The following is a 15,884-nucleotide window of genomic DNA, read 5'->3' as shown; positions in this document are numbered from 1 at the left end:
CTCGATTTAAGCCGTTGACAGCTCCTTCTAATCATCGTCATGGCTTTCTCAGGGGGGAAAGTGGTCAACTAACAGAATCCTGGTCCATCGCGACAAACTAAACTATGCACTGCATCAACAAAGGTCGTTCTTACTCACCCGCGTTAATTGCCACTCCTCAGATGCCTCATCTGGAACTCCGCTTTATTAGTTTGTAATAACTGCCAAACACGTTCCAGGAGCACAAAATCAAATCGCTGACTCTCTCCCATTACTCTTTCCAGAAATTCGGGACGTTGGTGCCAGAAGCATAAAAAGCTTAATAGAGCTATCTAACCAGCATTCAGTTTTCAATAAATTAGTCTACGGTAAGCCTGCCCCCGCCATAAATCTCAAACATCCCTGCTCATTAAAGGATTCAAGAACTTATCCCACTCGTCCGGATACCAGTCAATCTATTGCAATTGACATACTCACCAAATTTATTCCAACACTCTGTCTCGCATACCATTCCACCAACTCCGTCTGCACACTGGAAGCACGTCTGTCCTAGCTGTCCTCGGTTTTCTCCACCGCTCCGAATTGACTATCACATCTAACGTCGACTCAAATACCCATCCTTCAATCTCAGATTTACAGATCGTAGATATCGAAACCATATTTTCTTCATTAAACAAGTAGTAAACTGATCGAGCAAAAAGGTCACTTCGTTATATTTTCAATCCGCCAACCCCCATCCTACTGTACCACTCTCGTTTGATTTACTGCAGTATAAACGTTCAATGTTCAAATCCCTACTCGGCCCACATCAGAAGCGTTCAAAACCTACATCAGATCCAGCCGCTTCCACATCAAAACGCTCACCAAGCCATAATTAAATCATTCATTTCCATCACCTGCTGCGCTCCATCCATTGTCACTCCCAGTACCAGTTCCAAGTTCCAACCCACTTCCAGTATCATTTGGTTCGCTGCGTTCTAGCTCGATACAATAAACATCTACAATACAGCGTATTTTTTACAAACAATGGCAGGCTCCCCCGTTCGCACACGTAACGGCTCCTCGTTCAAGGGCCGGGCTCTGCCTCCCTTCCGAAGCGCTGATCGAGCCCTCCCGTTCGAATCGCAGTGAGAGTCTGCCCGTCTTAGTCGTCGTGGGACGGCCGCGCTCGTGTCGCTGTGTGGGCTCCCCATTCGTCGGGCCGCGAGGGTTCTGTTCCCATGTCCCAGCCCCCTTCGAAGCGCCGGTCGAGCCCCCCGACAGAGTCCAGCGGGCGCCCTCCCTTCCGCTGGCGAGGCCTACCCATCCGATGCCGTGAGCATCCAAGTTCCCGTCGGACGCTGTGAGGGCCCTCCCAGTTGAATGGCTAAACTCTTTCTCAAATCACGCTCGTAAAAATCTTGCGTCATCAAGTTGACAGTTCAACTGCCGAATGGGCTTATCCGTCCGATGCCGTGAGCATCCAACTTCCCGTCGGATGTCGCGAGAGCCCTCCCGGTCGAACAGTCAAGCTCGTCTTAAGTAAATACCTTCTCATGCCCTGCACTTTTGGGGGGATTAATTCCACATCATTTTACGATTGCTGTCCTGCGCTTACCTGGCTTTTATGGGGGGAGTACTCTGGGTTCGGGCCTAACTCCGAGCTCGGAGCCCTCCCCCCGGACAGCACGCCAAATATGCATAAACTTATTGTACTAATTATATGTAGATGTGAACTCGTGAAATGTAAAAACTATAAAAAATAGTACTATGTAAAAAATAAATAAATATGTAATATAGTGCACATATTTAGCAAAATACTTATATTTAGCTAATTTGTCTAGCCAACTAGCGTGCTATGGTCATTAATGTTCCTGAGGTAAATGTAACGTCACGTGTACGCTATAGTGTTCTCCAGCTGTTATTGAGCTCCTCCACGGGTGAAAAACACTGACTGATCGATATATTGTGTATGAGGGATATACATTTCGGTAAGTTGTACTGTATCTTTCAACACACCTATTGTTCATTCGTGTTTATTTGCTATTAACTAGTAGTGAAGAGTAAGAGATGATCGGTTCAGGCGATACAGCGATCTGTCACGTCACATTTACAAGCGCCTAAACCGTATTTATTGTTGAATTTCGTGATAAAATGGACAGAATCTGAGAGCTGAGAGTGTGTTTGATATCAATAGTAGCCTTGTCTGTTGGTGTCAGTCCTCTTTGCTTCATGATTTTCCTCTGCGTGAGAAACTGGATGTGTGTCGTGAGAGCGAGTGAAAAGTGTCGATTGCGTGATTCTCAGCATTGGCAGCCCTGCATGAAGTCAAATTAATTTCCATAACACACCACTGAGGATTTGTTCTGCATGATATTAGCATTGACCAGCAGGTGTCGCTGTGTGCATTCGTGACCTGGAGAAATCAACCACTTTTACACACATCAGGCTGGAAAGCTTTAAAGCTTCATGAAGCTTCATCTCACCATCACTACCTTCAGGTTCACTCAGCTCAACAGTTATACGCTATATTAGCTATAATGATTATTTTGGGAGACATGGATGAGCTTTGATTGGTGGTTCCCATCATGCACTGCAACATTAGGCTTTATGTTTATTTCAGCAGTGATGGTTGGTTGGTCAGATGAGAGGAAGTTAATAACCACAGGAGGAGCTGATGATGTTTAAAGGAGGAGCTGTAACTATATATAATGAAGAGGAAGACTGACAGAAACAGAAAATGGCTGATAAGTGTGATCTGTGTCTGCTGGGACTGATCATTCTCTCTTCACTTCTCACAGGTAAAGAAATCTGTATTTTCTCTAAAGACATTTAGTGGAATTAGTCTGGAAAGAGTTCATTTGAACATGCTCAGTTTATTCTTGCACACATTCACGTTGTGATCTCAGAGTTGTGTATTGATACACACAGATCATACTGTATTATTCCTGATACTGGACATAGTGTCACTCAAACATCTGATGATGAAGAATTATCTTCATATTAAGAGTGTGTCAGTGATTTGAACAGCTCTCTGATAAAGACTAATAGTTTATTCTGGAGAGTGTGTTGTTTGCTTTAAGTCAGGAAAAATACTATGATTTAAAACTTCTGCTTTTTATGCTGGTGTGTTTTATAGTGTCATTTATTAATATATATCATAATGATCACTGAGATATACTGTGTTTCAGGAACCAGTGGATATGATCATGTGTACATCAGTTCTGGTGAAAATGTCTCTCTGTCCTGTAATAAAGCTCTTTCTGACTGCAACTCAACTACATGGTCCTACTATGACAGACATTCAGGGTTAGTTGAACTGATTACTGGAGGGATAAAGAATAAAGACACAGAGAGACTTGAGAGACTGAGTCTGGAGTCTGACTGCTCTCTGAACATCAAGAACGTCACAGAAGAAGATTATGGATTTTACTACTGCGAACGTTTTGCAACTGTTTCTCTGCATGTTCTTCATGGTAAGTTTATGATTATGTGATCAATTTAAAAAGGGCAGATTCTCCCTTTAAACTCAGATGATGATTGAAGAGTCTTGTGTTCAGTTTCAGTGTCTCCATCATCATCATCATCATCATCATCCATCAGTCCAGGCCGCTCTGTGACTCTCTCCTGTCAGTTGTATTCAGATGTTGCCTGTGATTGCTTTGACCCCTGTTATGATTTGGTCAGTTCTGAGGGACTTGAGCTGTTGTGGGTGAATCAGACTGGTGTTGATCTGAAGACAGACTCCAGATATCAGATATTATTCTCATCAGATCACTATCACTGCATCATCACTCTGACTACAACACTCCTGAATGAAGATGACAACAGAGAGTGGAGATGTCAGCTTACTCGCAGAGATCAACTCGAGACCTCAGTCAGATACACTGTCAAGTATTCAGGTGAGAAAACACTCTTTTCTGACAGATTTGTGAAAACTTCCACAGATTGGCTCTACTCTTTCTGATGGCTTCATACGTTTTGGAGTTGTAAAATATTAGTGGTCAAAGTCATAAACTGCATAACAATCCTTATAATCCCCAATATTGGCCTCCTACATGGGTCATACATGATATATTGCATAAATCAGACGAGTGTATTAAAGCCTAGTATGACCCATGTAGGAGGTCGGCTTTAGGAATTATAAGGCTTATGTCCTTCATTCAAGCTGAAGGTTTATTTGCAGAAGCTCAACTGTGTTTCACTCTCATATAAACCAGGAATAAATTATACAGTACCACATCAATACAGTTATACAGTAATACAGCACAGTCTCTTCTCAACTACTGACATTCTCCTCCTGACAGCTTGAGAGTGAAGTAAGAAGATAATAGATGACAGACTCGTGCACATATTCATCATTTCTGTGATGTGAAGCTCCAGTATTATGTGATGATGATGTTGTGTATATGTGGCATTATGTGTTGAACTGAACTAACAGACGTGATCCACAGATCCAGCTGATACAGCATCAGAAACTGGAGTCAGTGTGACTGCTGGATCATTATACAGAGGTACGACACGTTCATTTATACTGACAGCTTTATAACATTAAACTATCAGTCAGTCTGTAAATGCTTCATCAATAACTGTTGATAGTTGAATACCCTTGACTTCAGTCATGTACAGTTTCTCTTCTTCCTCTCATGTTTCCTGCAGTGATTGTGATTATTGTTGGGATCGCAGTGTTTGCTGCTCCTACTGTGATTCTTCTTCAGATCATCTGTGCAAGAAGAGCTGGTGAGTTTTGAGCCGCACACAATCTGATGATTCACACTCATCTGATCTGGAACAATCTGCAATCATGATAAAAACACATACGAGAGGTCAGTCAATGCTTTTATTTTGCAGGGAGGAAGGACTCGAAGCACCCAGAGGAAATAGAGATGCCAACAATATTAGAATAAAATACTGATGAGTTTAGAGCCAATCTGCAGCAATATTTACAATAGCAAAAACTTACAGAGGATTGTTCATTGTTTTATTTTCTTCTCAGAAAACAGAGAAAAAACTCTGAGCACTTATAGTGACATAATCAAGTTTAGATTAAAATGTTCAGATTTATTTTCATTTATATGGATATATTTGCCTACAGTGTTGAAAGTCATTCTCTTGCGCTTCATATGTAAACTGCTTTAAATATAATATTAATACAGTAATGGACAGACTCAGACTGTATAATCTCTCTCTGTTCTGTGTGATGGAGCTGATTTGAGGATTCTTGGATCTTGTCTGTTCATTCCTGTTTTTAGCATCTTTTTTCATTTTGAATGATTGCTATAATTTTCTTAATAAAACCTCTGCAGTTGTGTTTAATAAGTCTCCTTTAGTGGCGTTTATGAAGCCAGACTGGTTGGTCGAAAACGACTCGTTCAAGTGTTTTAGCAAAGTGGTCCAGAAGTTCAAGGAGGCGGAAGTTAAATCAGTGGTGCTTGAGAAATACATCCCAGATCTTCCAGAGCATTTGTAGTGTTGATAAAGGAGTCTGGATCTGATATATTTCTCAAGGCTGGAGAGAGTAAAGCAGAACGTTATAATCCATGTGTAGAAACTGTGTTCAGAGCAGATGTGTGTTGAGATAGAGCGGTTAACAGTATACGCACGTCTCAGATGTTTCACACGTGTAAAGCAACACTTCACAGTGGGACAGTGTCACCAACAGCAACTCTAGCAGAATTTAAACACTGAGTTGGTCAGAACAGAGGAAGTTAATAACCACAGGAGGAGCTGATGATGTTAAAGTCTTTACAAATGGGACTTTACAAATGCTCACATAATATAAGCATTTTAGAGCTTGTAATATTAATAATGCTCAACGTTAAGTATGAAGTAAATGAATGATGATCATAAACAACCGCTAACAAATCTGGATAAACAGAATCACACAAGAATTAGACAAAATACAAATCTAGAAATAAAAGAGCAATGAACTAGACTCTTACCTTTCATCCCTATTTATGAGCAAACACTGGAAGATTACATAAGCTTGAATGATTGCAGCTCATGAATGCTTTAGACTACAGTCCTAGCCGTGGTTTCTTTTAAAAGACACTTAGGAGGTTTTGGTCAAGTCAAAGCGAGAACAAGTGTGAAGTGACCAGCATGGCTCCTAAGAAGTCTCAGAAAGAGTCTGCTGTTGAGGAGGAATATGTTACTGTGAATGTTCTAACAGAAATGTTAGAAACACAGAAAATCTTTTTTAAGGACATGATGGATCTTCAGGAAAAAAACTTTAAAACGTTTTTACAACTCTTTATGGAAACAACAAACAAGCGAGTTGATGATCTTGTAAAAGACGTCACAGAATACAAACGGAGTTTGGATTACACACAAGTGCAGGTGGATAATCAAGAGAAGAACACAGAGGAGATTGGTAAAATGTGTCGAGAAGCACGTGGGGATATAAACAAAGTGTGCGAATTGACACCATTACTGGATGGGAAAATCGACAATCTTGAGGCGAGGTCAAAAAGGAATAACATTATTATTGACGGAATTCCTGAATCGCAACGCGAGAGTGAGGAAGAAACCGAGAACAAAGTCCGCCGCATAATAGCAGAAAAGTTAGAAATGAATGAAGAACGGATCGAGGTGGAACGAGCCCGTCGTATGGGTGATCCTACAACAGCAGGAAACCGACACAGATCGATAATTGTAAAGTTTTTACGATGGAAAGACAAGGCAGCTGTGATGACCAGGGTAAACAAACTGAGAGGTACGAACATTTACTTTAATGAAGACTATTCTGAAGCCGTAAGGATAAAGCGAAGGGAACTAGTTCCGGTCATGAAGGCTGAACGAGCAAAGGGAAACATTGCCTACATTCGCTATGACAGACTTATTGTTCATTCTCCCTCCCAGAGGATGACAGGTCCAAATGGAAAGACTAGCTAAGAATTTGGGTCTGAGTGAGTACATACATGGACTATAGGACTACATACATTTTTATTGAACGTGTGTTCATTTTTAGACACTATATTAATGTCATTTCCCAAGAAAGGCCTTAAAATAGCTCATATAAATATTTGTAGTTTAAGAAACAAAATTCCAGACATAAGTAACATGTTAACATCTCATAATATTAATATTTTAGCTATTTCTGAAACTCATTTAGACAATACGTTTGATGATGCTACAATAGAAATAAAGGATTATAGTATTTATAGAAGGGATAGGGATGTTTATGGGGGAGGAGTTGCCATGTACATTCAGAGCCACATCCCAGTTAAAATCAGAGAAGATCTAATGTCATGTGACGTTGAAATGTTATGGTTACAAGTTCACCTACCCCATTTAAAGCCTATGTTGATGGGATGCTGTTATAGGCCACCAGGGTCTGGCAGTCAGTATCTTGATGATTTGGGAGAAATGTTTGAGCGAGCATGTGATGAAAATAGGGAAATTTATGTCCTGGGAGACCTTAACATTGATTTTCTTGCATCAAATTGTTCGCTGAAAAAGAAAATTCTTACTATAACTGGGGCCTGTAATCTGGTTCAGGTTATTAATCAGCCAACCAGGGAATGTGTTAATAAGACAGGACTTATATCATCCACATGTATAGATCATATTTATACTAATGTAGCTGAACTCTGTTCTAAAGCCGTATCAATTTCGATCGGCTTTAGTGATTATAATTTGGTGGGCTTATCTAGGAAAACTAAAGTTCCAAAGGCGGGGCCAAAAATTGTATATAAAAGAATGTACAAGGGTTTTGACTGTGATTCATATGTGGAAGATGTTGGAAATATCTGTTGGTCTGATGTCATTCAACAGAAAGACCCAGATATTGCACTTAATGTATTTATGAAATTGTTGGCCCCAGTTATGGATAAGCATGCACCTGTTAGGAGGCTGGCTGTTAGAGCTGCTGGGGCTCCTTGGGTTGATGAGGAATTAAAAGGATACATGGGTCAAAGAGAAAATGCAAGAGAAGTGGCAAAGAAGTCTGGATTATTATGTGATTGGCAAATATATTGTAAATTGAGGAATTATGTCACCAACCTGAATAGAAAGAAGAAGAAACTGTACTATGAATCCAGGATTAATTATATAAAACATGATGGAAAAAAGCTCTGGAGCACCTTAAATAATATCATGGGTAGAAAGAGTAATTTGACCCCATCATGGATTGAAGTGGAAGGATCATTTATAACTAAACCTGTAGACATTGCAAATTATTTTAATGATTACTTCATTGATAAAGTTTGTAAACTAAGGCAGAAAATGCCAACATCATACTGTGAGTCAACTTATTTATGTATATCAGAAGAAATAATGAATGATAAGAATTGTTCATTTAAATTTCAAGAAGTGACAAGAGAAGAAGTAAAACAACTATTATTGTCTATTAATAATGACAAGCCACCCGGTACGGACAACCTGGATGGAAAGCTATTGAGGATGGTAGCAGACTACATTGCCACTCCCATATGTTATATTTTTAATCTGAGTCTTGAGAGGAAAGTGTGCCCACAAGTGTGGAAAGAAGCAAAGGTAATTCCCTTAGGGAAAAATGCTCGTGCTGTTTTCTCTGGCTCTAATAGTCGACCAATTAGTTTGTTACCTGTTATAAGTAAACTTTTAGAAAAAATTGTATTTAACCAGATACAGGAGAGAGAGGTTAAAGGGCGGCTTCTGTCACTTTGAGTGATTTATGGCCCTTAAGCCACGCCCCCTTTTTGACCGTGGGAAATTCCCACGCTTGCCCCGCCCCCTTTTTGACCGTGGGAATTTTCCCACGCTTGCCCCACCCCCTTCTACCCCCTCCCTCCCACCTCCGGACAGGTCACGTGACCGTGAGAATTTTCCCACGCTTGCTCCTCCCATATGGGCGTGAACAGAACCAGGGAGATATTATAAACTAAATTATATATTAAATTATATATTTAATAATATAAAACGTTGTATAAAAGTTAAAATACACATGTGTTTAGTGTTCTCACACATCTGTAAAACTGTTACATAAAACACAAACTAGTTTAAAAACATTGTTAAAAAAGCCTTACATTTTTACATACCATTTGTTGAAAGAAGAACAAAAGTCTTATTATCTCCAAAGATGTATCCGGTAACAATAATGTTTAAACATCATATTGTTTAACAAATAACATTATGACAATGTATATTAAAACTGTTACAATAAAGACAATCAGAGATCAGTGTTTTTTTTTTATTATTATTTATTTATTAAAGAAGACACTTTTAAAACAATAATGAAATAAGTTAAAATGGCATTTTTCTCTAAAAGAGTTATTAAAAATTAGTGTTATTTTAAGATGTTAAAAAATCAATAATTTACAGAAAAGTAAATGTATCCATCCGCACAGTATCTGTAAAACTGTTACATAAAACACAAACTAGTTTAAAAACATTGTTAAAAAGCCTTACATTTTTACATACCATTTGTTGAAAGAGAACCAAAAGGTATATCCGAAGCTCGAAAGGCTTAGAGCTTTTAACACCAAAAATGACAAAATCCGAAAAAGTGAATAGTTCTATTTTCTAACATACATTTAAAGAAAAAGCTGTACTTTCACAATTACATTGTGTTTAAAGGTGTATAAAACATTGTTTAAAGTTTAAATTATATTTTCTTAAAGATATCAAAATGTGTTAGTATTAAAACATCTAAAACAACATTTTATGTTAAAACATAAACCGTGGGAAATTTTCCCAAGATCCACATTAAAACATCTAAAACAACATGTATTAAAATTATACCGAGCAAATAGTTCTATTTTCTAATACATTTGAAGAAAAGTTGTACAATCACAATTACAAGAAAAAGCTGTACTTTCACAATTACATTGTTTAAAGGTGTATAAAACATTGTTTAAAGTTTAAATTATATTTTCTTAAAGATATAAAAAATGCGTTAGTATTAAAACACCTAAAACAACATTTTAAAGATGTTAAAAGTTTAAATTATATTTTCGTAAAGATATCAAAATGTGTTAGTATTAAAACATCTAAAACAACATTTTAAAGATGTTAAAACATTAATGAAAAAGTTTAAATTATATTTTCTTAAAGATATCAAAATGTGTTAGTATTAAAACATCTAAAACAACATTTTATGTTAAAACATAAATGTTAAAACATTGAAAAAGCAATATTCAGCTCCGGACCGTGGGAATTTCCCACGGTCCCCTTCCCTACAAACATCCCCACCCCTCCCCACTTCTGTATTGTTTAACAGATAACATTATGACAATGTATATTAAAACTTTTTTAAGAAATGTACAATAAAGACAACTTTGTTGAAAGAAGAACAAAAGTTTTTTATCCGTCTCCAAAGGCTTAGAGCTTTTAACTCCAAAATCCGAAAAAGCAAATAGTTCTATTTTCTAACATACATTTAAAGAAAAAGCTGTACTTTCACAATTACATTGTGTTTAAAGGTGTATAAAACATTGTTTAAAGTTTAAATTATATTTTCGTAAAGATATCAAAATGTGTTAGCATTAAAACGTCTAAAACAACATTTTAAAGATGTTAAACATTAATGAAATAAGTTAAAATTGCATTTTTCTCTAAAAGAGTTATTAAAAATGAGTTAAGATGTTAAAAATTAATAATTTACAGAAAAGTAAGTGCATCCATCCATACAGTATTTGTAAAACTGTTACATAAAACACAAACTAGTTTAAAAAGTGTCTCAAACACATAATATTAAAACCACACCATGTTAAAAAACACAGTATCTAAAAATACTAATCCTTACGTTTTTGTAAATCCGTTTGTTGAAAGAGAGCCAAAAGGTATATCCAATGGTATTTACCACATCAAATGTATATCCAGAAGGTATATCCAAGACCAAAGGTTTATCCAACAACAAGGATATATCCATGACCAGAGGTATATCCAAATATATATCCAGAAGGTATATCCAAGACCAGAGGTTTATCCAACATTAAGGGTATATCCGGAACCATAGGTTTAGAGATTTTATTTACAAAAGTTACAAAGTCTCGTGAGGAGTTCAGCAAAAAGCGTCCACACGGTTACATCCCAAAAGTTAGACTGACCTCTGTGACATCTGCCCTGTAGCCACAGGTAGACCACTCCCACCCTAGACCCCTCCCACCCCTAGAGACCACCCACCCCTAGAGACCTCCCACCCCTAGACCCCTCCCACACCTAGACCCCCTCCTACATCAAGATCCCTCCCAAGCCAACTATGTTTTGCTTTAATTAAAAAAGAGTTTTGTTTTCCGCAATCATTTAAAAACTTTTTAAAAACAATGTATGTATAAAGTTAAAATACAACGGTTTAGTATTCGTACGTTTACAACGTTATCTGAAAAAGCTAGAATTAATAGCTAGATTTTAGTTAAAATTAATAGTTTAAATTATTAGTTAAGTTAGAGTTAATTCATGTTAAGTTTCACTAATTTACTGATTTATTCACTACAACCCGATGGAGAAATCCGATTATTGTTTGAGAATGTGTATTTTCACAATCACATACAAAAAATACATTAAAACAATGTTTATCACTAAAATACAAAGGGTGGTAAACACACATTTGTAAAATGTTAAAAAAGTTTGAATTGCAAACATGTTCTAGAATTAAAACATCTAAAACAACATGTATTAAAATTATATCAAGCAAATAGTTCTATTTTCTAACATACATTTGAAGAAAAGTTGTACTTTCACAATTACATAGTGTTTAAAGGCATTAAAACGTTGTATAAGTTGAAAATACATTTGTAAAATGTTAAAACGTTAAAAACGATGTGCTTTAAACTTTTTAAAAAGTGAAGCAATGTATTGGGTAACAGATCAGCGACTTGTTTTTAATTAAAGAAAAGTTTTGTTTTCCATATATATGTAAAACTTTTTTAAAAACACTGTTTAAAGTTAAAATGCAATTGTTTAGTATTTGTACATTTTACAGCGTTATCTGAAAAAAGTTACAATGTGGTCCTTCACATACAGATTTAAAAACCTGTTAAAAACTAAAAAAGTCAACGTTAAATCATTTAAAACAAGTTATAGAATGTCTTTCACGAACGACTTTTAAAGATAGCCTACCAGAAAAAATGGAAAATTATGTTTTTAAGCAATGTTTCAAATGTGAGCATTTAACATATCAGACAACAACAGTTAAAAAATACGTAAAACGAATAGTTTTTAAGCAAAACCTTTTAACATTACAAATCACACTAAACTTTTGGCATTAAACATGCAAAAGTAGTTAAAATATGTCTCAAACTATTTTTAAAAACATTAATACAACTCTTGCTTTACAAAAACTGGTATTACACTAAAACAAGGCACAAAATTTAATATTTCATTTACCCCTAAAGTGGGCATAGTTATTTATTTATTTTTACAGACCTAAAATCATGATGCTTCAAAGTATGGATTGGAAGTAAATTACCAAAGACACAAACGACTTAAACATTTGTGTGTTGCAAAAGCAGAAGCCTATCTTCTTTAAATAAAGATTCACCTTTATTTATACTTTAATTTCTTTAAAACAATCTGGTGACCTGCATTATTTCTGTGATTACTTGATTAGTAATATTGCGAGAGGTTTCCTAACACGTATAAAAACTCAGATGTGTTTGTGACAAACACGTCATCTTCACTTAGAAGACTTTTTTTTTTTTTTAAATGTATGACTGAACCCATTTTTCTTCTGAACAACTTACATTTCATATGAATTACCTGAGCCATTTAACAACCACAGGAAATGCATGTTGATTTCTAAGTTTCAGACATAATGCAAACATCCAATGTTCGAGAAAGCTAATATTGGTGTAATCTTTGTGAGATCTCACTCACAAACGCAAAACTTTGTGTCGGGTGATCCACACATAGCTTTACTAAAAGAAAATATTATGGAAGTCATTTTCAAACTGTGAGTGGGCTATGCTTCAACATGTAATTATACCATATTTTATATATTAATATCATGGTTCCATGTTGTTTTAATGTTTGTTTGTTTGTTATTAAATAATACCTTTTTTAACTAACACTTCAACATCCTGCACAAATTAAAGAAACGTATGAGCTAAGGATGTTCTCTGACCCCAAATAAACGGGTAATGGAGTGTTCACAATCTACAATATACAGTTAGATATTCTCCTACTTCGTATGTGTGTAAATAGTTGTGCTTATGGACTAACTTTAAAACATAATCTTTATACAGAATCACACGTGTCCAAAACATCCATGTAAGATTCAAAAGACCCAAACCTCTAAGAAAAGAGGCTTCAAAAACATAGTTTATTATAAATTCACAAAAGCATGCAAATGATGACCCTGTTTTACATTTTGTATGTTGGACCGTATGTTTTAGGTGAAGACTTTTCATTGAGAGCTGTCTATAGAAATAAATGACAATTAAGAATTTAAGTGATAGTCTTTCTGTTTGACTAAATTGATACTTCATTTAGTGCAACTTTTCCCTCTATGAATTACACAAAGTGCATGCTGTTTTACACTTAAACTATTACAACAGAATCACATCTGACTATTGCACTGAGAGAGGCATATTCATCCAAGCTCGAGGCTGTTAAACAAAGTTCCACACTTTGGTAAAACCTAAATTCTAGAGGTCAACTGGGTTAAAAGTAAATGCATCACAAATACAGATACAGAAAAACAAATACAGAAAAGCCACTATAGTGATCAGTTTTAGCGTTTGAATTGACATTTTACATATTACACTGTTTACATCTTGTTTTTGTACTGTTTTTGCAAAAAGTGTATAGTCACAGAGCGTGGTCAAACATGTTCATATAGGAATGTATGAAAAACATGAACAAATATTGCATAAAGAGAATTAAATGACGGTCCTTCTAGTATGAGAGTGTTTAAGACTAAACAAATCATATTTATTTTAGAACATCTTTCTGCTATATACAAAACATTGACGTAAAAGTTGAGTATTACACTTTAAACTTGTCTAACTATTACACTTATTTTGTTATTATTACACAGTTATTTTGTGTGTGTCACTAAACAACATGGTTAAGCTAATGAATTACAGATGATACGTGGTATTTTTACGTGAAAGGAGGGAAAGGAATATTTAACATATAAAAATAAAAATATTTTAACCTATCGTCAATTTCAATTGTTAGATAAATCATCTAACAATCAACAGTTATATGTGAAACAATTAGAGTTGGTGTAAATTTGAACATCCAAAAACTGTTGTTACTTGGATGATAAATATCTTCACTTTATGATAGGAAAGTACGGACAGCGCCTTTGACCAATCCTCTACATATGGGGCACTTGCGCAGAGAAGGTGCACATTCTTTGCACACAACTAGGTGACCACAGGGGATGAAGACAATGTTCACTTCCTTATCCATGCAAACTTTGCATGTGCGCTCCTCTTGAAGTCTTCTTAACTGTTCCTCCATAGGCAAGTCTGTAAGATCTTGACTCGGGGATGCAGCTTCACTTGTCTGGGCCATCAGTTCTCTCAGCAGGCAGACATCATTCTTCTTGATCCAGTTGCGGAAGACCTCTGCTGCTGTATTTCCTTTCGACAGGACTAACTCAATGAGCTGCCCTGTCTGCTGCTTGACTGTAGTGCAGTTACGAATAATGTCATACTCTTTCTGTGAGATGATGTTCTCCTCTAGAAGATGGTCCATTAAGCTCTGCACGCTTTTTAGCTGCTGTGACATGGCAAGATGATGTTTCTTAAGAAAAGTAAGAAACTCACTTTCTCGCTCCTCCTCTCTCTTCTCATCTTCTGCACTTAGTAAATCAGACATCAACTCTTGATCGGTTTTGTAATTTTCTCCACTTGCGAGAATTTTGCTTTGAACGGTTTGCTTCACCAGGCCGCGCTCAAATCCCATCTCTAAACCAGACTTCACCACAGGATTGTTCATCATCACTGCATCCTCTGAACGGTCTTCTCCAGGACCCAGGTGTACAACAGGTGGATCAACAAATTCTCTTGAGTTGCTGTCTCCATTAGTCAATAGCTGTTCAAATAGTCTTGGAAATCTTGCTTGAATCTGATGAACAAACTCTTGGCCCTTTTCTTCCAACAGGTATTCACATCTTGGAAACCACTTGGCATGTTCTACCCATGGATCATCACCAGGCTCCCAACATCTGAGTCCACCATCACAACAAAAGCACTTCACGTCATCACGACGACCAACATAGTAAAAACCAGCCTTAGCCAATTGGTCTGGTCGAACAGTTATTCTTGAGGGCCAGTAGACAAATGTGTGCAACCTTTCTTCACACTGTTGCATTGCCGCGTTAGATACATTGGAAAGTTCGGATGGAGTTACTGTAGCAAGAGTCCAATTCTGAAAGGTGTCAAGGAGTTCCTGTTCCCAACGCATGTCAGGACTGTGACAAGCCGGAGGTTGCTGGTGAGACATATCCTGGTGAGACATATCCTGGTGAGACATATCCAGGTTTAAGTAACCCACCCGCTCCTCCATTTGGCCTGAAACGGATGCCGTTGTGGTCGATGTTACGGGTGTCGCAGGGCTGTAGGATGGCTACGTTGCGAAGCAGGGAAAAGGCAGAGTGAGAGGACGACAGGTTTGTGGTGCGGGGTAAACTCTGGATTAAGACATAAAAATGTGAGCACAGGGCGTGTCCACTCAAGCCCCGCTCTCTGCTGGACATCCAATGACTAGTGTCTAGTCATCCATGACAGAACACATAATCTTTAATGAACTCCTGAACAGATAGAAGGTCGACGTAGGGTGGTATGTGCTTCCTCCCTTTATGATGCAGGAACCAATGCTAAGAACAAAATCGAATTTTGTTCAACACTACAAAATGTCCTTTCTTCTGTTCTGTTCTGTACACAGCGGGCCAATTAGTTGTATCATTTGAAAAATCACCACACATTTTTCAGAGACGCGATAAGCCTCGGTGGATCGTGGCACAGCACATTCAGGCGTGGTATGGAAATGGT

General features: G+C 37.0%; 1 protein-coding gene and 1 pseudogene across 2 annotated transcripts; one reads left to right on the top strand and one right to left on the bottom strand.

Moving 5' to 3' along the window:
* The first annotated feature begins 1,108 nt into the window (after positions 1 to 1,108).
* Positions 1,109 to 5,272, top strand: LOC307171002 (uncharacterized protein). The gene is made up of 6 exons (XM_079892350.1): positions 1,109 to 2,759; positions 3,150 to 3,434; positions 3,519 to 3,860; positions 4,413 to 4,472; positions 4,618 to 4,698; positions 4,810 to 5,272. The coding sequence occupies exons 1-6, from the start codon at positions 2,699 to 2,701 to the stop codon at positions 4,863 to 4,865; spliced, it is 885 nt and encodes a 294-aa protein (XP_079748476.1). The 5' UTR covers positions 1,109 to 2,698; the 3' UTR covers positions 4,866 to 5,272.
* Positions 5,273 to 14,163: 8,891 nt separating this feature from the next.
* Positions 14,164 to 15,589, bottom strand: LOC307165819 (baculoviral IAP repeat-containing protein 2-like; annotated as a pseudogene). Its single transcript has one exon. The product of its transcript is annotated as a baculoviral IAP repeat-containing protein 2-like (transcript).
* Between the last annotated feature and the right edge of the window lie 295 nt (positions 15,590 to 15,884).

Source organism: Squalius cephalus (assembly GCF_949319135.1).
Source record: "Squalius cephalus genome assembly, chromosome: 1".
Lineage (NCBI taxonomy): Eukaryota > Metazoa > Chordata > Actinopteri > Cypriniformes > Leuciscidae > Squalius > Squalius cephalus.
Note: the sequence above shows the minus strand (reverse complement) of the source record. Positions and strands in the feature narration are given on the sequence as shown.